This window comes from Vulpes lagopus, chromosome 4 (genome assembly GCF_018345385.1).
Source record: "Vulpes lagopus strain Blue_001 chromosome 4, ASM1834538v1, whole genome shotgun sequence".
In the NCBI taxonomy this organism is placed as follows: Eukaryota; Metazoa; Chordata; class Mammalia; order Carnivora; family Canidae; genus Vulpes; species Vulpes lagopus.
Genome location: NC_054827.1, coordinates 52,992,265 through 53,019,042, shown reverse-complemented (window position 1 = coordinate 53,019,042; position 26,778 = coordinate 52,992,265). Strand labels below are relative to the sequence as shown.

Below are 26,778 nucleotides of genomic sequence, written 5' to 3'. Positions count from 1 at the left end.
GATTAAGTATCTTTGCTTGGCACTTTTATAAACACTCAGTGGGATTGAGTGCTGATAAAACCTTTTCAGAAAGCAACCTACCAATATCTGTCAAATTTTTAAATCCCAGAAATTCTACTGACAAAACTTATATGGAGATACACATACATTGGTGTTACCTGTTACCTTGTACCACTACTTATAAAAAGAAAGCAGGCAAACCTAAATCCAAAATGTCCATCCACAAAAGTGATTTGCTAAATGATTCCATACAATGGAATATAATATATTTGCTAAAAAAAAATAGGGAAGAGCTTCAAATTCAAATAGTTCAAGTTCAAAGTTCTTTAATAAACAAAAGCTTCAAGATATATTATTAAGTGAATTAATTAAGGAGCCTTTTAGTATGTACAGTAAGATACTATTTGTGTAAATAAAAAAGAATACACATATGCTAGTCTACGCACAAACTTTTATCAGCAAAGGTGTATAACTGTTAAAAGGGGTTAGCTCTAGAAGGGGGACCAGCAGTTGGGAGATACAGAACATGGTGAATTTTACTTTCCATTTTACCATGTTTGCCCTTCTCCAATGTTTGTATTTATACCAGGGGAGGTATCTCTACTCTTCTAACGTATTTTTGGAACCCTATATATCTTTCATGGTACCCTTCCAATCTTATCTTCCCCCTGGTGACTTTTATCCTTTAACTAGTACATCTGCAGCTCTTCTTCCTTTAACTTTTGACACTATGTTTTAATATTCCACTGTATTCCTTATACTGAATAATGAATTTGTTCCTTTTCACATGATCAGATGGTGGACTAGGTCTCATACTGCATGTATATCTGCTAGAACTAGAATTGGTAAACTTTATCTATAAAGGACCGAATACTAAGTATTTTAGGCTTTGCAGGTCAGACAACTTCTGGTGAAACTACTCCACTCTGCTGGTGTGAGTACAGATGTTGTTGACAATAAATAAACAAATGCTCATGCCTGTGTTCCAATAAAACATTATTTATAAAAACAGGTATGAATCAGATGTAGCTGTGGGTGGTAGTTTGCCAACCTCTGCTCTTGTACAAAAATAGGTACCCAACCATGTAAAGATTAATCAAGGAGACACTTCTTCATTAATTCCAACCACAGAATCTCCATTTTAATTTAACAGCAAAATTTAATTTTTTTCTAAATGGTTTGCTCCATCAACTTGAGCCTTCCTAAGTGATTTTTTCCCCCTTTCCTTCCTCAACCAAAGCTCTTCTGTTTAAAAGCCATGTATAAAATCAACAATTTCCAGGATACTTTTCTTTCCTAGCCCTCACACTTCCCTTTCTTTCATGTAGTGCCTATGATTATGTACATAAGTATTAGTGTTGACCACATGCAAATATCAGCTCCAGGTTCCAGGGTGCACTCAATGGGAAGCTGTCACAGTATTCTAACACCTGAAGCTCAAAAGGTGGCCTGCACCTGGGCCAGGCTGGGACTAGAGTGGAATTAAATGAGATGCCTAGGGGGCCCAGTTTAAGGCAGTGCTCACTGTCAGGGTCATACAAACACTGGCTCAGCCCTAGGAAGGAGTACCTCTTTAAACTGTATGCCCAGGCAACTCATGTATTCCACTGTTCCAGCGAACCTCCGGGTACTCAAAATCTCTGTGAGTGAATGGAGCAGTGAACATGCAAATTCAGGACCTAGGCTAGGTGACTTAAAATCAGTTGGCTGCTCCCCCGCTGAAGGCCCTGGCTGGGGAAGCACACAGCAGAGTCCTAACGCAGGGCCATCTAGAGGACAGATCCAACCCACGAGGGAAAAAAAAAAAAAAGATGGGAGAGGTGTCTGGGAAGGACTCGGGGCTCCAGTGAGACAAAGAGGAGGAGGAACAAGACTTCCATTGTTCTTGTCCAGTTTTCACCTAATCACACTGCAAATGCATTGACCCAAAGGGCCAGAGTATGCTCTCCCTATTATTCTCCCGCTATTCTCCTTTTGCTGGATTTTGAGTCCTCTGCTTTGCTCTCCTCAGAAAAGTCAGAGTAGGCTTGGTTACAGGGAGAGGAATTACCTCCTTTGATTCTTCCTCAAGAATCAAAATCCGACTTTTGTCCTTACAAGAGAACATGGCCTTGTGCTTGCTTTGAAAGGCCCTGTTTACTCAGCTGAGTCTCTGGAGCTCCCACTACTGTAGAAATGTTCTAGAACAGAGAATGACATGTTCGTCTTCCATTTCTAAATGCACTTGTGTTGCTCTGGCACACAAGGGTTGGTTGCGTCTCATACCTCCATGTGCATTTTATATACTGCCTAAGACTGTGCTTACCTCAGGAGATTACATTTAACAACTCCTCCTGGAGCATCCATGCTATAGAAGGAGATATTTATTTATTTATTTATTTATTTATTTATTTATTTATTTATTTATATTTTTTAGAAGGAGATATTTAATAACAAGAGAAGAGGGGCACCTCAGTGCCTTAGTGGTTGAGCATCTGCCTTCGGCTGGGGTCATGACCTCGGGGTCCTAGGATTGAGTCTCACATCAGGTTCCCTGCATGGAGCCTGCTTCTTCCTCTGCCTATGTCTCTGTCTCTCTCTGTGTCTCTCATGAATAAATAAATAAGATCTTTAAAACTTAAAAAAAAAAGCAAGAAAGGAAGGGCCTCAATACTTTTTGGACTTACAGTCTTATAAGGGGTGATATGAACAAAAACTACATTTGATAGCACAATTTCAAGTATTTACTAGTGTTGCCATTATACACCAGCATGAAAGATAAAAACTAACACATAAAGAACACTCACAAAATGTGTTATTTTTTAACAGTTCTGTGAGAAAAATGCACTTATCCTACTTAGAGGTGAAAAAATTGAGGCTACGAGGTTAAAAGTGACTTGTCCAAGCTCACACACATCAAATGAGTTATGGAGCCAGAATCGGATGGATGATGTGTCAGATTCTGAAGCCTGTGTACACTACCATTTTCCCAAGTTGTATAAATCATCAGAAAAACTTACCGTGTAGTAATCATACCAGCGGGCTCTAGGGAAATATGCAGTGACATTTCTGGCATTCTAAAATTAAACACAAACAAGACTTTGGCGGTGGGCTCTTCCATCCTGGGCAATGTAACCAATTTGCATAGTGTAAGGGTCAAAACAATAGTGTTGGTCTTGGACCCACAAGTTCATCTTTTAGAGACCAGCAATGCTGGGGAAGCCTTTCCTCCCATGCCTCCCCTCTTCCCAAATGGGAGAGTTGCCTACCAGAAACTAATAGTTTCCCTAAAGCCCTTTGGGATCAGGACTTTTGGGGAAAAAAATCATCATTTGCTTATAGACTTATCTCATACCCTCTCATTGGGACTGGAGTAGAAGAAAATTTTGTAGATTTTATGGTGCCAGTACTTTAGGGATTATAATTAGTGCTGTAAGTTTTGGGGAGGATGGAATTAGCTGGTATTCTAATCAGAAGCCTATACATCAAGGGAAAAAAAAAATGAAGAAATGGCTTTTGCCGCCTAAGGACATCTTATAGAAGGAAGAGAAGGGCTAGCCCACAAAAAGATTATGCAAATTGGTATAAACATCCTGCAAAATTGTTTTTAATGGTGATAAAGGACTGAAATGAATTTTTATAACATAGCCTGATATACCTGGTCCATTCGTCTTATTTTAGTTAATAAATAAATGATTATATCTTCAAATATATCATAAGGTTCTTTCTTCTTGATTTTCCTAGGAATCAGAATCTGTTATGCTGATTTTAAAGATTAGGGAGCAGAGGACAGAGCACCTAAGTAATGGAATTCAACTCAGAGGGAGACGGAGAGGAAGAGACAGAAGTAGAATAAGAGACCACATCTTAGGACTTCCAGCAGACCAGGCCTCTTCTGCTGCCTCTAGTCACTAGGCCTCAGAACTCTAATTCTCTATTCATCAGAGGCACCCATACTCACAGGCTCCAGGACAGGGCTGACTAGGAAGGCTGGGCCCAGCAGAAACTGACTGTCTACATTCCAGGTCACCCGGTCTGACACAAACCTGGAAAGAGAAACCAAGGTACTACAATTAAGACCCCAAAAGGCCTTAGGCCAAGACCCTGAAGAAACTCAAGTTCAGGGTGATGGGCACTAAGGAGGGCTTTGGTGGGATGAGCACTGAATGTTATATATGTTGGCAAATTGAATTTAAATTAAAAAAAGAAAGAAGAAAAGAAAGAAAGAAAGAAAGAAAGAAAGAAAGAAAGAAAGAAAGAAAGAAAGAAAGAAGAAAGAGAAGAGAGAAAGAGAGAGAAAGAAAGAAAGAAAGAAAGAAAGAAAGAAAGAAAGAAAGAAAGAAAGAAAGAAAGAAAGAAAGAAAGAAAGAAAGAAAGAAAGAAAGAAAGAAGAAACTCTTTAAGTTTAGACCCAGGTCAGAAATCCAGCTGCCTTCTACAGCTTCCTTTACCATTTCCCTATGTCTCCCTTAATCAGATACATACTTGCTTTCTGCCATGTTCTTCAAACCCCATAAATGGTTGGATTTAGACATGTTCTCACCTATAAATATTTCCATGTTTCTTAACTATGGCAGGTTTTAAATCCAAGAATGGCTTTCAACCCTCAAATCTCCATCCCTCATATCTGGCCTTGTTTCTGTGACCTGAGCCGCTACAAAAGATAGGCAGCAGCTCTTCATATGCCCAATTTAGAAAGAAAGTATTCCATGTTGTATTATAATCACTTTGAATTTTTTTTCATTCAGTAACATTTTATCAAGGACCCTTGGGCATGACTGATGCTGTGCTAAAAGGTGTTATAATGTATGATCTGTGCCCGGAAAGCTTATGGCACAGGGCAATCATGTCTTTAATTTAATTTGGAGGTACTTTCCCAGAAGCCATCACATAGAATGATATTATCCCTTAGTCATTGGGATCCCAGCTAGACACTCACTCATGGAGAAGAGGCCGCACGACAGTACTGCCCTCCGTGTGGGCCAGGTGCATCAGGGTGTAGAGATATGGCAACAGGGTGTATCTGGTCTGCAGCACACTTCTGGAGATATCCTCAAAGGTTGCATTCCAGGACACAGGGTCTTGCCTCTAAAGGAGAAAAAAGAAATGCTCAGAGCTTACCTTGGGACCTGGAAACTTAAGGATGTCACCAAATGCTTATTACAAATGAAGATCATATTTGATCAATTTGATTATAGACGAGCCTGAGAAAATTCTTAATATATTGAAAGAAGTCCCTCAAGCTTTCCCAAGACAGTTGATGAAATTTCTCCATAAGACATTCTTTTTGGGATATATTTGGTAGAACACAGCCTAAACGAACAAAAGAATCTAAAAAGCCCTAAGGAATCTGGTTCACTGAAGCATGAGGACCTTTCCATGGACCTGTTAGCCATTTGTATGTCTTCCTGGACAAATGTCTATGTGGTTAGTCTACCCATTTTTAAGTCAGATTGTTTATGTGTTTTAAATCAGATTGTTTGTGCTCTTGATTTGAATGAGTGCCTTAACGTATTTTGGATATTAACTCCTTATCAGATATATAGTTTGCAAATAATATCTTCCATTCCATATGTTGCCTTTTAATTTTGTTGTTTCTTTTGCTGTGCAGAAGCTTTTGAGTTTGATGTAGACTATTTTTTTAAAGATTTTATTTATTTATTCATGAGAGACACAAAGAGAGAGAGGCAGAGACACAGGCAGAGGGAGAAGCAGGCTCCATGCAGGGAGCCCGACGTGGGACTTGATCTCGGGTCTCCAGGATCACACCCAGGGCCGAAGGCAGGCGCTAAACCGCTGAGCCACCCAGGGATCCCTAGACTTATTACTTTTACTTTTGTTGTTTATGCTTTTGGTGTCATATCCCAAAAAATCATTGCCAAGAACATCATCAAGGAGCTTTTCTCCTGTTTCCTTCCTGAACTTACACAGTTTAAAGTCCTATGTTTAAATTACTAATCATTTTGAGTTAATTTTTGTGAGTTATAAGATAGGGCTCCAATTTCATTCTTTTGCATGTGATTTTCCAGTTTCCCAACAGCATTTTTTGAAGAGACTGTCTTCTCTCCATTGAATATTCTTGCAAAGGTTTACTTCTGTGCTTTTGATTCTGTTCCATTGATCTATTTTTAGGTCAATAACAAACTATTTTGATTACTATAACTTTATTTTTTTATTACTATAACTTTGTAATATAATTTGAAACCAGGAAGCATGATGCCTCCAGCTTTGTTCTTCTTTCTCAGGATTGCCTTACCTCTTTGGGGTGTTTTGTAGTTCCATATGAATGTTAGGATTGTTTTTTCTATTTCTGTGAAAAATGCTACTGGAATTTTGATAATGATTGCACTGAATCTATAAATGGTTTGGGGGTAGTATAGACATTGTAACAATGTTAATTCTAATCCATGAACATAGAATATCTTTCCATTTGTTTGTGTATTCTTCAATTTCTTTCATATATGCCCAATGGTTTTCATTGTATAGGTCTTTCACCTCCTTGGTTAAATTCATTACTAAGTATTTTATTGATTTTTGATGCTATTGTGAGTGGCATTGCTTTATTTCTTTTTCAGATATTTTGCTGTCAGTGTATAGAAATGTAACTTATTTCCATAGGTTGATTTTTGTATTCCACAACTTTACTGAACTGATTAATTCTAAAGGTTTTTTAAATGATAGCTTTAGGATTTTCTATATAAAAGATCATATGAACTATAAACAGAGACAATTTTACTTCCTTTCTGGTTTAGATGCCTTTCATTTCTTTTTCTTGCCTGACTACTCTGGCTAGGACTTCCAGTACTATGTTAAATAAGAGTAGTGAGAATGGACACTTGTCTTATTTCTGGTCTTAGAAAAAATGCTTTCAATCTTCACTTTTGCATGATATTAGCTGTAGGCTTGTCTCATATGGTCTTTATAATGATGAGGCACATTCCTTCTATGCCCAATTTGTTTAGAGTTTTCATCATGGAAGGATGCTATATTATGTCAATTTTTTTCTACATATATCGAGATGATCCAATGATCTTTATCTTTCATTTTATTAATGTACTGTATCACATTTATTTATTTGTGCATGTTGAATCATCCACACATACCAAGTTAAATCCCACTTGAGGGTGCCTGGATGGCTAAGTTGGTTAAGCGTCTGCCTTCAGCTCAAGTCATGATGCCATGGTCTTGGGATCGAGCCCTGCATCAGGCTCCTCTCTTAGCAGAGAGTCTGTTTCTCTCTCTCCCTCTGCCCTTCCCCTGGCTCCTGCTGTCTCTGTCTCTGTCTCTGTCTCTGTCTCTGTCTCTCTCTCTCTCCCTGTTAAATAAATAAATAAATAAATAAATAAATAAATAAATACAATCTTTAAAAAAAATCCCTCTTGATCATGGTGTATGATTTTTCCAATGTGTTGAATTCAATGTACTAATATTTTGTTGCAAATTTTTGGATCTGTATTCCTGAGGGATATTGACCTCTAGTCTTCTAGTAGGGCTCTTATTTGGCTTTAATATCAGGGTAATGATGAACTTGTTTGGGAGTGCTCCCTCCTCTTAATTTTCTGAAGTGTTCAAGGAAGTCTTGGTGTTGATTCTTCTTTAAATTTTTGATACACTTCACCAGGGAAAACATCTGGTTCTGGACTTTTCTTTGTTAGGGGATTTTTGATTACTAGTTCAATCTCCTTTTTCAGTATTTATCTGTTAGGCTCTTCTATTTCTTCATGATTCAGTCTTGGTAGACTGTATGTTCCTAGGAATTTATTCATTTCTTCTAGGCTGTCCAATTTGTTAGTATATAATTGCTGTCTCTTGTGATTTTTTGCATTTCTGTGGTATCAATTCTAATGTCTCCTTTTTCATTTATATTTTTTATTTATTTAAGTCTTCTCTCTTTTTTTCCTTAACAAATCTAACTAAAGGTTTGTTAATTTAGTTTATCTGTTCAAAGAACCAGCTCTTAGTTTTGTTGATTTTTTCTGTTGTTTTTCTGGTCTCCATTTCACTTATTTCTCCTCTGATCTTTATTATTTCTTTTTTTACCATGGGCTTACTTTGTTCTTCTTTTGCTTGTTCCTTAAGATATAAAATCGGGTTTTTATTTGAGATATTTCTCTCTTTTTCTTAATGTAGGTGTTTATCACTATAAACTTCCCCTTAGAAATGCTTTCACTGTATCCCGTAAGTTTTGGTATATTGTGTTTCCATTTTTATCTGTTTCAAGATATTTTCTTTATTGTCCTTTTGATTTCATCTTTGACCCATTGGTTGTTTAATTTCCACATATTTGTGAGTTTTCCAGTTTTTCTCCTGTTATTGGTTTCCAGTTTCCAAAGAAGACGTGCAAATGGCCAACAACTACATGAAAAGATGCTCAATAACGCTCATCATCAGGGAAATACACATCAAAACCACAGTGAGACATCACCTCACATCTATCACATCTATTACCTCTCATTCCTCTAGAGAGCAGAATGGTGGATATCAGGGGCTGGGGGATAGGAGAAATGGGGAACTATCAGTCAAAGGGTACAAACTTCCAGTTACACGATGAATTTGTTCTGGTAATCGAATGCACAATCGAATGGTGACTATAGTTTATAATATTCTATTATATACTTGGAAGTTGCTAAAAGAATAAATACTAAATGTTCTCACCACAAAAAAGAAATGGCAATTGTGTGAGGTGATGGAAGTGTTAACTAATCCTGCTATGGTAATCATTTCACAATACATAAGTGTATCAAATAAGAAAAAAAAAAAAACAAGAAACATAAGGGTTTGATGGTTTTGAGGATGTCACAGAGAATATTAATTAATTGTAGCTCAAATTTGGAGGTTGTATTCCTAGTGACACAAGACTTTTGAGCTATAAGTTAACATCCTACCCTGGTCCCAATGGTGTTATGGTTCCTCGAAAAGGGGTAAAAGGCCCCCAGCTGCATCCAACGAACACACATCTCATATTCAGCATCTTGAAAGAACCCACAAATATCTGCTCCTGTCTGAAACAAGGTAGAATAAAACAAGCTTGTTGGTGATTTCTGAAAGATGTGACTATCTTCTTGGGGATTAGAAGTGACCCAAAAGACACTTACATAAGATATACCAAAGAGGCTGAACTCCATCATGCCTGCAACAAGAACACAGCTATGTGAGAGATGGGACTCATGATCTGTTTCCTCCTCCCTCCTCAAGAATCCTTTATCAAGGGGGCCTAGCGCCCTTCCCACCAGCAGAAGACCCTAAGGATAAGCCCACAAACCAACGATAGACTTCTTCAGCTGGTCCCAGGCGGCCGTGTTGTCACCCAGCCAGTGACCTCCCCAGCGGCCAGAAGAGGGGAATGTGGAGCGGGTGATGACAATCCCTCTCTGTCCCGTCACCTCCTGCACAGCTCTAGTTGGAGGGGGAAAGGAGGTGATTGGGGAGCAGATTAGGAAAGAAAAGGCCACAGAGCTTCTCCATCCAGAGTTTCAGAGCCCAAGGCATAGCAACAAAATGTCTCCTCCATTGCTGGAGGAAATATGGAAATCTGAGCCATAATGAAGTCCCCACTGATTGACCCTGGATGATAGAAATGATGGTACCAATTGTGCTTTTAAATAGTGTTTTTCGACAAACTTTGTAATAAACTTACTGGATCACCTAAAAATAATGAGTAACCACAAAGTCTTACCACTTATTCACTAAGTACTAAGTTTTTATATTTTTATATTTACGGAGGAAGAAAATAAATTCCTTTGTAAGGCTTTCCTTAGGATAATTCTTATTATTCATTGACTGAGCTCACAAAATGGGACAGCACTAATTCAGCAGAACTAAAACAAAAAAACCCAACAGAGATGAGTCACTTTCAAAATAAAATAAAAGGAGATCTAGTCCTCCGTGTTCCCTTCACCTCTTATATTTAATTATAGCATCAGCTGCACTGTGTGATCATTGCTTGTGTCTCCATGTGTGTCTCCTCTACAAGGACTATCTGTCTCTTGCTGTTAGGACCATTTCTTACTTAAACCTGTCCTTCTAACCATGATCATGGAGCCTGGCTCCATGCTTGTGTTCGCTTAATATGTAAGAATTGTGCGGCTCAGGTCATGATCTCAGGGTCATGAGATCAAGCCCCTCATTGGACTCCACACTCAGCAGAGAGTCTGTTTGAGATTCTCCCCCTCTCCCTCCTCCTCTGCTCCTGCCCCTGCTCATGCTGTCTCTAAATAAGTAAATAAGTAAATAAAATCTTTAAAAAAAATAAGCATTGTGACACATTTGTAATTAATATGTTCTTAACCCTTGAGATGGGGCATGAAAGGAAATGCAGGGTAACTTCCTCAGTCATTGGCTGTCCCTGCAGGTCATGTGGACCAGAGAAGGGAGAGCATGACTCACTCGTAGGTGGGTCTGGTCTGGGCCCATCCATACAGGCTGTGAACATCATAGTGCCGCACCCGTGAGCCATCTGGCAGGACCTGCTCACTCTCCATGCACAGGGTCTTGCTGCTCAGGCCTTTTTCCCTGGACTCCAAATCTGAGGAGAAAGATCTAGTGATATAAATGCCATGTCTGCTCCTGTTTACTCCTGACCCCTCTTTAAGGAATTGGACACTAGATCTTAAGACCCATGCATGGGTTCCTCTTCTCTTCAGGGGCATGGGAACATGCTTGGCTTGGGGCTGCAATGGAACCCACAGGTGCTTTCAACATAAGGTCCCCTACAGGGTGCTCCAGGAGAAAGCAGGGGCAGGGGGAGGAAAACACAGGTGTCAAATGCCTAACTACTTGAGACACCTGGGTGGCTCAGTGGTTGAGCATCTGCCTTTGGCTCAGGATGTGATTCCGGGGTCCTGGGATAGAGTTGCACATGGGGCTCCCCACAGGGAGCCTGCTTCTCCCTCTGCCTATGTCTCTGCCTCTCTCTCTGTATCTCATGAATGAATGAATAAATAAATCTTAAAAAAAAAAAAAGAAAGAAACAACTAATTACTTGACAGGATGCAGTCTAAGCATTTTTCTTGTAAGTCATTTCATGTAATTCCTATAACTCTATAAAAGAGGACTATCTCCCTTCACAATTTTTTTAAAGATTTTATTTATTTATTCATGAGAGACACAGAGAGGCAGAGACAGGCAGAGGGAGAACCAGGATCCATGCAGGGAGCCCCATGTGGGACTTGATACCTGGGACCCCGGGATCATGCCCCGAGCCAAAGCAGATGCTCAACCACTGAGCCACCCAGGTGCCCCTCCCTTCACAATTTAAAACACAGATTTGGAAACATCAAGTAACCTGTTAAAAGTCACACAATTCATAGTAAATATAATTTCTGGAACCAAGATATGAACACAAGTATAACACCAAAGTCCATTGACTTCATGATAAGGGGGAGCCACTACTTTCCACCCACTGGGGGCCTAACAAATTCCTGTGGAGGAATTCACAGAGGCCTGAAGAATTAAGAAACTTAGTTCTAGAATCCTTTGGAGACATAACTGATATTAAGTGGGTTTTTTTTTTTTTTAGATTTTATTTATTTGAGTAGAGAGAAAGCATGAGAGAGAGCACGAGTGAGGGGGGAGTGGCAGAGAGAGAGGGAAAAGCAGAGGGAGAGGGAGAAACAGAGGGAGAAGCAGACTCCCCACTGAGCAGGGAGCCCCATGCAGGGCTCGATCCCAAGATCCTGAGATCATGATCTGAGCCGAAAGCAGATGCTTAACCAACTGAGCCCACCCATTTGTTTTCTTTCTTTTTTTTTTTTTTTCCACCCATTTGTTTTCTGAACAAATTTGAGAAACTCACCCAACAGGGCCAGTAACTTATACACACTCAACTGGATAAAGTACTTGACGCATGTATGTCTTTGTTCCCCCTAAAAACCACAGTGCCAGTTAAGATATGCCCTGAGCAGTCAGGATAAACCCTGCTGCTGGGTTCTTGTTGAGGTCACTCCTCATAGCCATGGCTCTGCCAAAAAAGGAGACTGAGGGCTCTTACGTGGCATATAGGGGGGGTGGTTCATAGTGGCATCCCTGCAGCCTGGGGGAACTGCTCCATTCACAAAACTTGCTGGCTCATTCATATCCTAGAAATGTCAAACACAGATATAGCTTACTTTTTCAAATCATTACATACTGCCAACTCAGAGACAAGGAAGCAGTGAATAAATCATTCACCCTCCAGCAATCCCGTAGATATCAGCCCAGGGAGACTCATCAGATCCAGCTGAGAACTGACTAGAAAGATCAATGAAGCCCTCAAGAATGATTGGCTAGAGGATTAAAAAAAAAAAAAAATCGGGATCCCTGGGTGGTGCAGCGGTTTAGCACCTGCCTTTGGCCCAGGGCGCGATCCTGGAGACCCGGGATCGAATCCCACGTCGGGCTCCCGGTGCATGGAGCCTGCTTCTCCCTCTGCCTATGTCTCTGCCTCTCTGCCTCTCTCTCTCTCTCTCTCTCTCTCTCTCTCTCTCTCTGTGACTATCATAAATAAATTTAAAAATAAAAAATAAATCTCCCTCAAGGTATGAGGCAAGGCTCAAGTCCAAGAAATTCCTAGTAATCACCTCGCATTTTACAGCAGGAACTTCAGTACATGATATGAGGAATATCAAAGATGCTCCACTTCTGATTGGAGGAACTGCAATTTGATGCGTCCAAAGTCTTTCTTGGATGATTATCATCCCTCTTGATTAAAGGTCACGATCCATAAGCTTAGCAACAAAGATAAAAACATGCCCACCCACATGTGCACAGATGCAAACTCACACACTTACAATCCACATGCCGTCAAACTTCAAGCTCCTCTCTGGATTCTGGGGGTTGGTGTATAGTTCTTGCAGCTCCCTCTTCCACCATGTGGTAGTGGAATTACGGAAAAAGTCAGGAAAGGCCACATAAGCTCGGTACAGCTGTAAAAATGACATACAGTTTATGCGTCCTCCCCCAAATTATATCATAATTCATGCACACACCTGTACTGCGTGGCGATAGATAATCCAAACAGAGCCAAAATAACGTTCGCGGCTTATGTGAAATATAACGAGTGCACAGAAGAGACATTAGCATGCATTAGACACCTGCTTAGCATCTGGAAGGTATCTGGGGACTGTCCTTTTTGTGTCAACATGAGTGGTAGCAACCAACACCCTGCACTCACTGTCTCACTTGATGCTTAACTTTCAAGCTCTGGCTGACAATTTCTTAAGCTTGACTCAGAATCAAAGTAGGAGCCAGGGAGGGACTGCAGCTTGAAAGACATCAGATGCACTGTCAGCAGGCTGGAAGGGAACAAGCAGGCTCTCTGGTCTCATTCCCCCTGGGGAAGGGAGGACAGGGGTGAGATGTCTAACCAGCACCCTTGTGTTTTCCATAGTTAAGGAAATCACTTGAAAACTGCACTTGTGTGTCAGGTCACTTGGGAGGAGCTAAAGAGGAAGCTTTAAACACTGCCCCCTTCTCTTTATCTCCTTCAAGTAATAAAAGCTCTATCTGTATTTTAATCTGGAGAGTGGATCCAAAGCTGAACTAAATCATAAGGATTTTGAAAATAAGGACCTTGTTTTTATACTCTGCTGGTGGATCCTTGGACTTCTCCACAGTGCTTAGCTTCAAACCCCATATGAAATAAATGCTCGGTGCATAATTGTGAATTCACACCTCTGAGCAGCAGCAGCAGATATTCATAAATTTCTATACAGCCCGTGTTGCTTGTGTTGGAACTTTATGGACCTTTGTATGTTCCAGTAAGTGGGTTCCTCTGTGCTCCTCACTGTGATTTAAGAGTTAAAGAGCTAAGTAACACTGCTGGTTGGGGAGGACAGGCTCCTGAGGAGTAAGGACAACAGAAGGAGAACTTGGTTTAGGAAATCTCCCATTTCTATACACAAGAGACAAAAGGCAAGTAAGAACCCATAGGTCTAGATAGAAGGCCAAAAAAGGAACACAAAGAAGAAAAGAGAAATGCAACTGGATGCAGAGATCCAGCTTGCAGAGAAGGGAAGGAGAGTGAACCACATCCCTGAGAGTCTCTTGAAAGGGAGGCATCCCGAGATGCCTTTTTGCTAGAGGACAGAGGTAGAGACATGGAACCCCAAGAATAGAATCTTTCACTAGAAAGACAGCTCTAGCTGTGGCAGGGTTAGAAACATGGTGTAGAGGAGGGAGATGGAGCATTAGGGTAAACAGAGTCGAATCCAGCCATGCCTGAGTCACCACTGAATCCCATATAGGGGACAAATGAGACTCCTGACCAACTCTAATTCATTAGCCTCATTGAAAGACACTCTGATGGCTCTTACCCATGAAATACACACTTTGCCATTCTCCAAGGTGCTGGCTCTGCCTCACTCCTGTCTGTATTCAGCTCTTGCCTTGTTACTTTTGCCCCCACTTTCCTGGGTCTCAACTAGTGATGCTCCTACTTGCATGTCCAGCCATAGGATCGCTTATTACAACCCACTGTGCACATGCTACCAAAATGCAATTCTTAGGCCCAACCCTAGGCCTACTGAATTCAATCTGGGTTCAGACTCAGCAATCTGCTTTCCACAGGCTGCCTGCTATTTGCTTGTTTGCTTATTTCATACTACCCTCGGCCAGGCCAGACCTGGATATCATCACCTTTATCCCCATCGACCATATGGAAAACAATATAGGCATTCCTCAAAAAATTAAAAGTGGAATTACCATGTGATCTAGCAATCCCACTTCTGGATATATATCCTGAATAACATGAAATAAATATCTTTTTTTTTTTCATGAAATAGATATCTTAAAGAGACACACGTACTCCCACGTTCATTGCAGCATTATTACCAGAGCCAAGATGTGGAAATAGCCTAAGCATCCATCAGTGGATGAAAGGGCAAAGAAGAAATAGCATACATACATACAATAAAATATTATTCAGCCATGAGAAAGAAGGACATCCTGCCATTTGCAACAACATACATGAACTTGGAGAATATTATGCTAAATAAAAAGAACTATACAGAAGAAAGTAGATACTATATGATCTCACTTATATTTGGAATCTTAAAAAAAGGTTGAGTTCATAGAAACAGCAGCATGGTGGTTACTAGGAGGTAGGGGGTGGGGGAAATGAGGAGATGCTGATCAAAGGATATAAGCTTTTATTTTTAAGATGCATAAGTCCTGGAGATCTAATGTACAGCCTGGTGACTACAGTTAAAAATACTGTATTGTACATATAAAAGTTGCTATGACTGTAGATCTTAAGCATTCTTACGACACACAGACAAATGGCAAATATATGAGGTGATAGATGTGTTAATTAACCTGATTATGGTAATCATTTCATGATATATATATGTAATTAATCACCACACTGTACACCTTAAATATATACAATTTGATTTGTCAGTTATATTTCAATTGTGCTATGGGAAAAATACCCCCCCCCAAAAGAATGAATGAACGAACAAACAAATGAATGAATGAATGTCAAGGAGACCCTGAACTTCTCTGGCCTGGAAGACTCCTGTGTTCATGTGGCCTACCTGGACCAGCCAACTTCAAGTAGTTTCCCATGAGAAGCAAAAGAGGAAGCTAGGGCCTCCCCCTTGAACCCTTATCTAAGATGCGATGCATTACAAATAAGAACTTGTTCCCCACAGAGAGCAGTTTTAACATAAAGCTAGAAACTGGGAGGTAAGAGCAAAGTCGAGAAACCCAAGGAAGGATGGGGAATTTATTTTTATTTTATTTTATTTTTTAAAATTTCTTTATTTGAGAGAGAGAGAAAGAGAGAACACAAGCAGGAGGGGCAGAAGGAGAAGGAGAGAGAATCTCACGTAGACTCCATGCTGAGCACAGAGCCCAGTGCACGGCTTGACCTCACACCACTGAGATCACAACCTGAGCCAAAATCAGAGTTGAGTGCTACCGACTGCGCCACCCAGGTGCCCCAGGTTGGGGGATTTGTAAGAGTGAAGATGGGGAAGCCCATCCATGGAAAACAGATGTACAGAGAAAAAGATCCCACACTACAGACAGGGTAGACAGGGTGTGGAGACTGTGTTTAAAATTGGGATACTCAGGAACAACAGAAACAACAATAAACCCATGAATTATGGGCAAACAGGATTTCTCAAAGGTCGAAATTTCATGGGCCTTGGGAATCTGACAGTTTTTGACTTGAAATCATCACTGGGCCACTCAAACCCATAGAGCAGTAATTTAAGCTCTCTGAATCCTGGTTATGCTGAGGATAATAATCCCTGCCTCCCAGTCGGGAGTAAAATGTTATATGTAAAGTGATGGCACACAGATGAACACACAGGACACAAGCCCTCAGTGCATTCCTCACCAGGCCCACACCCATGGCTGAGGGATGTCCACTGTCCCAAGTACAGTCACCCTCACTTCACCCACATCCCCGAAGGTCCCTTTACCTCCACTTGACTATCCCAGTCTAGGGACGCGTTTATGACAACATCAGGGAAATCAGGCCACACCTGTGGAGAAAAAATTGTTCAAAAGCAATGCCCTAGATAATTTACCTTACAAACTTCCTAAGAAACTATAAACCATGGTTGTGGGTGGTAATAGTTGGTTTTGGTCTAGGGAAGTGGATCCCACAATGCACACACATCTACACATTCCCTAGACATTCCTTAAGCGTGTTGACAAATTTTGATGGACAGAACGAGAACTTCTGATCTCAGAACCCAAATGGAAAAGGTCCCAAAACAACATGCACACTAACCACACACACACACACCCACCCCCAGGCTGGAGTTTAGTGGTTCATCACTCACACCGTACCTTCCCCCAGACAATGCCTCCACCATTTGGAGCTTTGATGAAGACATCATCCTCCACACCCCGAGTGAATGCAGGATAGGGCTGCGTCTCATTACCAGAAATGGCTGGGTCCTGAAACCAAAGCACAGATCTGGGGAGAAGTCCAAAGCCAGAGAACAGCTCAGGACAGAAAAAAAAAAGAGAATTCCCAAAAAGAAGGCACCAGCTTCTGCGCAAACCACAGTGCTTGTGTGAATCCTGGGAAATACATTTTTCTTACTGAACCTCAACTTCTCCACTCGTAACACAGAAGGAAATACAATAGAAAGCTTTCTATTTTTTTTTTAATTTAAATTCAATTTGCCAGCATATAGCATAACACCCGGTGCTCATCCCATCAAGTGCCCTCCTCAGTGCCAGTCACCCAGCTATTCCATCCCCTCACTCACCTCCCCTTCAGCAACCCTTTGTTAGGAGTCTCTCATAGTTTGTCTCCCTCTCTAATTTTTCCCACTCAGTTCCCCTCCTTTCCCTTATAGTCCCTTTCACCATCTCCTATATATTGGCAAATTGAATTTAAATAAAATAATAATAATAAACCCTAAAAACCCATCATTCAGTTCTGGAAAAATGCTATTTAGTGATTTACTTGATGAATTTTTCCCCTCTATTTTCTCTCTTTGCTCATTCTAAAATATCTATTATTTGGATATTGGGCCTCCTACTTTCGTTTCTTTCCAATTTTCTTTATCTTTTTGCTTTACTTTTTGAGAGAATGCTTCTATTTTATCTTCTTTTCATTGAGTTTTCCATCTGTTCTGTTCTATTATTTTCTAATTCATGAAAGTAATACCTTATCTTTTTGAGGATACTCTAATAGTTTCTTGAAATGTTCTCCCTAAATAAATTCTACTTCCCCTAACCTGCTTTTTAAGTTTGTTGATGTTCCATAATTTATAATGTTTTGGTCCTCAAATGCCTTCGCCATCTTCTCGTAAGTATGAAAAAACACTATAAATGACTGAAATTTCAGTATGTGTGTGAGGCTTGTCAAATGCGGTTTTTATTCTAGTGTGGATAGCCACACCATTTTCTTGGGAATCTTTGATGCTAATACCTTAGGTCTTTTCTCTCACTGGTCTCATTCTTCAAAGATTATTTCCTATATCTTGCCTACTTCCAGTGTCTTCTGGGAGAAGTAAAAGGCAGAAGAGGAGTAACTGAAAGTTCTCAGTGATTTTCAGATCAGCATTGCCACACACAGCTGTGCTTAGGTGTTCCCCAGTCCAGAGATACTCTGATTCTCTGCAAGAATGAAACTTCAATCTTTTGGGGGGCAAGAAAGTATAACTGTCCTCTCTTTTCAGCCCCACCTCATCCTTCCTTTCACTTTTCATTAATATCCGAGCCTTAGAGGGATGTGCAACATAAAGTGGGATGCTTTCCAGCCTTCCTCAGTGCTACTTTAGAATTGACCTTTCTCAGGTCTGTTAACTCATTCAACATTCATCAGACATTCAGCTTCTAAATTTGGTTGCCATTTTTGTCACTTCCATTTTTTTTTCCCTTGTGGGTTAATGTCTTTAAATAAAGGTCCATTTACTGTTAAAAAAGAGAGAAGAAAGAAGAAGAAGAAGAAGAAGAAGAAGAAGAAGAAGAAGAAGAAGAAGAAGAAGAAGAAGAAGAAGAAGAAGAAGAAGAAGAAGAAGAAAAGAAGAAGAAAAGAAGAAGAAGAAGAAGAAGAAGAAGAAGAAGAAGAAGAAGAAGAAGAAGAAGAAAAGGAAGAAAAAAGAAAAAAAAAAAGAAAGCTTTCTCCACCAACGCCCATTCAGTCTCCCCAACAACTGCCACCCATTCGCAGAGGGACTAACCAGAATGAGGATGACCCGCATTCCGTTGGCCTTCATGCGAGTAATCAGAGCTGGAAATCCTGCGAACTTGGGGCTGAGGGTGAAGTCCAGCTGCCGCTCCATGTAGTCGATGTCGGAGTACTGCACATCCTGGGGGAGCACACGGGGGCAGTGAGTGGCTCCTGCTTGTAAAAGGCCAGGTTCCAGGTGAGAACAAACCTCAACTAACCAATGGTGAATTTCAGATGGCTTCCTTTTGACTTTTTCTAATCCCAGGTATCAGGTATTAGATCCTGGGAAATTTTCAAATTTTCAAACATAAAATAGAACCAAAAAACCCTAAATTAGCAAAAATAGGATGATGCCTATGTGGCAAGGCTATTGCAAGGATAAATGAAGAGAGCAGATGAGAAAGTGCCTTGTGAGTGGCCAGTGTGAGTGATTGTGGTTACCTACCCCGCAAGAGGCTCCTCCTGGGATCAGTGGTTCACTTTCAGAGAAAAGAACATAATGTAAACTCCCCAGCACTGATACATTGGATGGATGGTAAATCTACCTTTTTAAAAAAAGGCTCCTGTAGTTGCTTTAGAATATCCCAATCCTGGGGGTTATCAGACACAGCTTTCTTACTAAAAATGAAATATGGCATGCTATGCTTACAATTGATAGCAATAATTGTAAGAAATAGAAAAATAAATAGAATAAAATTAAATATATAAGAAGTTTATGGGATCAGTTCTCTGATTCTTGGACCCCTCTAGCCCTCAAGTGAAGAACAGAACTTGTTTCTGTATGTATTTTATCAGGAAATAGGTACCCCAAGATCCCCCTCTTCAACTTTAGCTCAAAGTCGAGGGAACACTGTCGTACCAGCAAAGCATTGGAACTGAGGTTATATCTGCACCTACTGTGATCTGACTGAATTGGGGTCATTTTCTTTTTAATTAAGCAAAACTACCGCCTGGGGAACCTTTTGTTCTTAAGATACCAAAGATGGTTTTGACCAAGTCTTTTAAAGTTGTGTAGTTGTAGGAACACCCTCCTCCACCCAAGTCAAGCTAATCCAGACACAGAAACCACTAGTGTTGGCCACGAGGTCCCAGAGCCAAACCACCACATACGGAAAACGTACATAAGGGATCTGGGCAGCCACCATCTCATCATACAGGCTGGCAATCTCAGAGTCGTTCTGGTAGCCATAGCGACACAGCTGAAACCCCAAGGACCAGTAAGGAACCATCACCGGCCGACCGATCATCTACAAAAATAGACAGAAAATTTAATTCTTAAAAAGGAGAATCTGGATTGAAATTGTCAACAAATTAAGAATATTTTTTCCCGTGGCCCAAGTTAGATAATCAACAAATTCAAAAATGGAGAGAAACAGAGAGGATACAGAGCCCCTGGGATATCTTGGAGAAATCTTTCTGCTAGATCTGACCTTCTTCCCCAAGAATTTTGGAAAATCTGATTTTATCCTGATTCTTAGAGGCAGTCTAGCTTACTGGTTCAGAACTCAGAATCTAGAGGCAAAAATGCCTGGTTTACTATCCAGGCTCCAATCCCTGCTGGCTAAGCAGCCCTGTGCAAAAGTTAAAAACCTCTTGTTCATCAGTTCCTTCACTTGTAAACTGGGGATAATAATAGTGTTTGCTTCATAGTGTTTTTGTGAGGACTGAATGAGTTAATATACATAAAATAATCAGTAACACACAGTAAATTGTATATGTGCTTGTTGCTGCTGCCAAAGTGACTGCCATGACCACTGTGACCACCATTACTAACAGTACCATCACCATTACCACATGACCACCACCTCCACCACCACTTCCATCACCACTATCACCTCCACCATTACTATAATCCCATCACCACTACCACCTCCACCACCACCATTGCCACTGCCAACACCACCACCGGCACCACTACTGCTCTGCAATCTTTGAGAGGCTGCAAACTTAATGGTTATTGGGATATATATTTTGTTCATCATTTTATAGTCTATCTTCCAAAAGCGTCAACAATTCCAGGTATCAACTGAGAGTTACACTAATAAATGTGGATTTGGAAACTCGGAATGCACTGGATGAATACTTGATAATCAGTTTAATTCCCTCCTACCTCAGTATACTGCTGAGTGACAAGCTCTGGAGTTGGCCCCAAGAACACATAAAAGTCCAGAATTCCTCCTATGGTGCGGTATGTCAAGGCAGGCAGGGGCTGGAATGTCACATCTGAAAATATAGGAAAATATCAATCAAGCTGGAAACATTCAAGGTGAGGAATAATCCCTGAAATTCTTCCCTTTGCCTTCTCCTTATGCCTCTGTATTATACAGTATTAAGAGAAAGAATTTTTACCATACCTACATAGAATTGAAGAAGTTGAGTGAAAGTCTACAGGGTGCTAACCCCTGGATTTGTTTGCCATTGGGCTTATTATTATTTTATAATATGTTTTGTCATTCTGTTCTTTTAAAATTATTATAACTTTTATCTTAGAATACTCTTTTATACTTAGAATCTAGAATACTTAGAATAGAAAAATTATAACTTTTATCTTAGAATATTTAGAATATCTTAGAATATCTTAGAAATCTTAGAATAATAAGCCATTGGCTTATTATTATTTTATAATATGTTTTGTCATTCTGTTCTTTTAAAATTATTATAACTTTTATCTTAGAATACTCTTTTATACTTAGAATCTAGAATACTTAGAAAAATTATAACTTTTATCTTAGAATACTTAGAATATCTTAGAATATCTTAGAATTCTTAGAATATCTTAGAAATCTTAGAATAATAAGCCATTGGGCTTATTATTATTTTATAATATGTTTTGTCATTCTGTTCTTTTAAAATTATTATAACTTTTATCTTAGAATACTGTAAGATTTATAAGAAGTTGCAAAAATAGTACTGGTGGTCCTCTGTATACTTCACTCAGCTTCCCTCAATGACATCTTATATAACCATTGTACATTGTCAAAACCAGGAAACTGACATTCATATAAAACTATTAAGTCGGGAATATACCTGACTCTGATTTGACCAGTTTTTACGTGCATGCTTTCCCCCACACCTCCTGATTTTCCACCCTCTTTCCAATAAACCATATAAATTTTTTTCACACCCTCATACCCCCAGAGTGAGCACTCTTATCCATAGCTTCACCACTAACTCAAATTAAAAAGATGCCTCCTACCGGCTGACCTCCAGGATATTTCAGACTCACTTGGTCTTTCTATCCCTTCTTACATTTTTGCCAAATAAGAGTTAACTCTCATTACCACATGCTACTGAACTGAAATAAATAGAAAGTCTACCCAGAAAATAAAAATTAAAACAAAAACACTGTCCCCAAGATGATAATTTTGACTCCAGGGGGAAGCAGTTTCAAATTCATTGTAACATTACTCACGAATGACTGGTTCACAAAAATAAGGGGAGATGTTGGCATCATCTTACCCATGGCATTGCTGTTGAGCAGTAACACCCCATGGGCACTACCATCCTCCTCCAGTGCCATGTAGTAGGGGTGGACACCATAGGAATTCTTCTTGTACTGGAAGAGTCATGGGGCAAAAGTGGTAAGAAGTTAAAACACATTGTGACTGAGAAAAAAACTCCACAAAAAATGACTGACAAAGTACATTTTGTCTTCTCTACAATGAGCTTTAGGTATGTGAAAATCAAGGGAGCGTAAACACTGGCCCACTTGCCTAAGTGCCGAACGTGCCCATCTAAGGTGAGTCTGAGAAGATGACGCATGAAGTATACACAGCATGTAGAGAGAGGGAGACACAGATCCCAGATGCTCTGCCCTTACCCCCGGAGGTTGGTCCCTGGAGAACATCCCCCATGTGTGCCAGTTCAAGTCTCTCCGAAAGGCTGTGTGCTCAGTTTCCCCAAAGCCATAGAGGTACTGGGAGGGAAGGCGAGTGGAGATACGGATGAACATGTCATTGAAGGTAAAGCCAAGGAGCTGAGAGTCCCAACTGCAACACAAAAGAGAGTATTTGGAAAAGAAATGAGCTAACCTGTTGGCTTCAAGTACCTGACCTTTCAAGGACAACAGAACTCTCGATTCCCTCTTCCACCCAGAGCCTGTTAATCTTCCAAACAGACACAAAGTCTATTCAATTAAAATAATCTTAGGTGCACCTGCTACCAGCCCAGGAGCCAGCCTTCATTCTCCTGTTTTCCTCTCTCACTGCCTTTCTTCAGTTTTCTCTTCAGGATGCCAAATCCAATCACTTTTCACCGTCTTGGGTGCTACCACCCGACACTAGCCTGGCAGTCCACTCTTGCTCTCTACAGCCCATTTGCTACTTAACATCCAGAGCAATCCAACTACAATGTGCTCCAGTGGTGGATATTTCCCCCTTCAATATGGCAAGTGTGCTCCTGTTTCATGGCCTGTGCACTTCTTATTCCATCTGTCTAGAATGTTCTTCCCCTTCCTCCAGATCTCCACAGGGGTGTATCCTTCTCATCCAAGTCCTATTTCAAATGTCACCTTCTCTGAGACACCTACTCTGATCACAGTATCAAAAGCAGTAAACTCCCTATAACTCTGATTACCCTGTTCTTTTTCCTACATAGCAGTTGTCGCTACCTAAACTTTCTTATTTATATTTTAACTTGTCTTTGTTATGTAGCATTAATTTTTGTCATGAGAAGAGAGACTTTATCTTCTAGAACCACCTAATATAGAGATAATATAACCTAACCACCCTGTAAACATTGGTTGAATGAATCCCTAGTACATGTAAATGCCTCAGTAATTATTGCCAGGGGGCTAAAGATTGAGAAATCTTTAGTCCAAAGGGAATAACATATTCATAAACCTGGAAATGGATAGTGTGATGCTTTGAGCCAGGATATCTCCAAGGACAATGGACTTGGCAGTGAATGTATAGGTAACTATCAATCCCAAGTCAGACCAGGAGCCACCTACATCACAGTGCCCGTACTCTTCCGGCGAATTTCTATTCCAAATGGATTCTTCTTAATGAGGACGTCATAGAGTTGACTCTCAGAGGTGCTGGATGGAACCCTGGGTATGTTGAGAGGTACTGGGACTTCATACCGATTATTATTGGGATCATAAATCTAGGGTGAGAGTGGGAAGAAAATTAGGAAAATATAGTACTCTCGAAACCTATATCCTTAGCAGAAACTTGGTATCTTTGACATGGAGTCTGAATTCTATTATTTCTCTCCTTTCATTAAACTCATGACACCAGGGATTTATTTACTATATCAAAGAACAATGTTAGAATTAACATTTTGATCTGAATCTGTCATATCTCATTTTTAAGGCCCCTATTACAGTAACACATTCCCTTCGACATTGGTGATATCTTGGAAAATCAGACTAAAATCAGCTTGGTACATATATAGTATTTATTGCTTTGTGTGTGGATATATGTGATTATCTGAAAGCTTCTCTGAATTGAAAAAAAAAACCATCAAAAAACATGAACTCTATTTTGATTAAAATTACCACAGATGTCCTTCCTAAAAATGGGATCTAAGTAGATTTACAAAATATGTACTCTACTATACTGTACTACAGACACTAGACACACTAAGCCAGACAAGACACAATTACTATTTTTAAGAAATTCACATGCTAACCGGACGTAAAAGAGGGATCCACAGCACCTGGGCTGATACGTGCTCCTGTAGAGCTACGTGAGAGTGTTGTGAGATTACAGAAAAGAAAATGCCCAACACAGTTTCTGGAAGACTGACATGATATCATGTGAAAATTACAGGCTGAGTGTTAAAACCTTTGCAGCTGTTAACCAAGCACAGCAAGGAGATAAAGTCATTCCTGGTAGTGAAACAAAGGCAAAGGCCGAAAGTATTAAAGCTGGGTCAGAGAAAAAGTAAATAAATAAATAAATAAATAAATAAATAAATAAATAAAATAAAGCTGGGTCAGAAAGAGGCAAATGCTGGGGGGGGAGAGCTACTGTGTGATCAGGAGGTAGGACAGGAAAGGGTTAAAGCAGGAAATGCAAGTAAATTCATTTGTTCAAAACTAGGTGCCTACCACAGGCCAGTCCTAAGGTGAGGACAGAAATATCAAAGAGCATCTTCCCTGCGCTAGAAGATGTAAAAGGACTCCTAGTCCAGGTTGATAGCAGGTCGTTAGGAAACTTTGGGCAGTGCTCGATGTCTTTCATTTACTCTCTCAGGAAACATCTGAGTGCTAACTATTTACCAGGCTCTGTGTCAGATTTCAGAAACACAAAGATGAATGGACAAATACCCATCTTTGAGAAACTTACAAGTAGTAGAGAAATAGACATAAGAACAGCCTGCCACTGATCCTTAGCTTAATTAAATCACAGGAAAAAAGCCAAGATCACTACATTCTCATGGCTATTTCTCAAATATCCCAAACTCAGCCTTCCAAACTGAATTCATCATCTTATTTTGCCCAAGCCCAAATCTTTCCAGTGTTCCCATTACAAGTAATGTCACCACCATCCATATATAGACATATGCCAGAAACATGGCAATCATTCTTGATCCCTCCCTCTCCTTCATTGCCTACTTGCAGTCATCACTGGATCCTGTGATCCAACAAGATGTCCACCATCGTTCTCCTTCCTTATCTTTGGTCTACACTCGGTCACTCACATGGACAACCTAACCAGTAGCCTCCTGGGTGGCCTCTCCTTTTTCACTCTTATCCTCCCAACCATTTTCCTCACAATAGACACAGTGATCTTTTCAGAATGCACATCAGAACAGGCAGCACTGGTCCATCAATGGTTTCTCAGTGTTCTCAGCATAATAATCTAGTATATTGCAGCACGGGGAGCTCAGAGGAGCACACTTATTTTAGGGTTCTGTGACCTCGACTAGCAAAAAGTAATGGAACTGCCAAGTGCCCAGTCGGTACTTGATACATATGTGTGCTGCAAACATATACCTTAAACTGTAGCATGTCATTCTTATGGTAGGTCACACGCAGGCGGAGAGAGGTCACGGGCACTGAGGGCAGAGCAGAGGCATAGACAGAAGATTTTAAGGAGATGGTAGCAGTGGCTCCATGTGAGTCATACTGAATATCGCCGACAGAGTACAGATCATTGACAAAATAACAGAATGGGACTCCAGGAGAACTGGATGCCTGAAAAGGAAAGCAAAGGTTACCTCTACATGTGGTCCTAGAATTATCAAATATAAAGGGGCTAGAAAAGGCCATTTATAGGGAGTAAAGCCAGACCATCACTCATTTTCTTATATATTCTTTGATAGTGACATAAGTTTAAATTCCTGATCTCCTTACGAAGTATTTGTAAAAAAAAACAAAAACAAAAAAACAAAACAAAACAAAACAAAAAAAACCCTCCCACTCCTGTCCCTACCTATTCTTTATATCCAGATACAAACTCAGGTTCCTTTGGAAGTCCTTGCTTTCTATGGGTTTTTAAGTAGTGACACAGATACTCGTGCTATACTCATGAAACTGCAGGTTGAGTGTCAAGGATTTATTTATCTAAGATTTCATTTCTTCATGAGAGACGCGGATTGAGAGAGAGACAGACAGACAGACACAGGCAGAGGGAGAAGCAGGCTCCATGCAGGGAGCCTGACATGGGACTCGATCCCAGGTCTCTAGGATCAGGCCTTGGGCTGAAGGCAGCACTAAACCACTGAGCCACCCGGGCTGCCCAAGGATTTCAATGCATTTTAGTGCAATCAGCATGGTTACCTCCCAGGCACAGCCACGGGCAGTACAGTTTGCTGCAGAAGCACCGCTCTCATCAGGAAAACAGTCTATTTTCTCTTCATCCCTTATCTTCAGGTCCCACTCCACCGTGTATGCTTCTCCGAGGATAAGATCAATTTCTGTGATAAGAGCAACCTGTGTAGGATGGGCAAGTGACAAGGAAATTTATCCTGAGGACAAAGGCCTTGTAAGATTTGAAACCTCTTTTAGGAAAGAAAATAGAAACCAGACTAGGCTCTCAACAATCCAAATGACACCACACTGGAGCTTCTAAGAAGGGAGCCACATGGAGGGAGGAGGAAGAGTGCAAATGTCCTAACTATCAGAATCTTGTAAACCACGTTTGGAAGAGAATTAGGCCAAATAAAATCTTCCGTGATCACCCATTTTCTTTCCTTCCCTGATTCCCCTTCCTCTTCCTTATCTGGTCGAA

At 40.4% G+C, this 26,778-nt stretch overlaps 1 protein-coding gene across 1 annotated transcript in view; it reads right to left on the bottom strand.

Annotated features, from left to right (window-relative positions):
- MGAM (maltase-glucoamylase) overlaps positions 1–26,778 on the bottom strand; it is a 141,825-nt gene that overhangs the window by 7,943 nt on the left and 107,104 nt on the right. Inside the window, 19 exon segments of the mRNA XM_041751803.1 lie at positions 3,000–3,056; positions 3,941–4,025; positions 4,919–5,067; positions 8,865–8,981; positions 9,075–9,109; positions 9,242–9,375; positions 10,366–10,504; positions 11,969–12,056; positions 12,747–12,881; positions 16,386–16,448; positions 16,759–16,869; positions 18,609–18,737; positions 19,720–19,845; positions 20,709–20,821; positions 22,058–22,154; positions 22,419–22,587; positions 23,550–23,704; positions 25,542–25,742; positions 26,328–26,480. Of these exon segments, the coding sequence (XP_041607737.1) occupies positions 3,000–3,056; positions 3,941–4,025; positions 4,919–5,067; positions 8,865–8,981; positions 9,075–9,109; positions 9,242–9,375; positions 10,366–10,504; positions 11,969–12,056; positions 12,747–12,881; positions 16,386–16,448; positions 16,759–16,869; positions 18,609–18,737; positions 19,720–19,845; positions 20,709–20,821; positions 22,058–22,154; positions 22,419–22,587; positions 23,550–23,704; positions 25,542–25,742; positions 26,328–26,480 (2,256 nt within the window).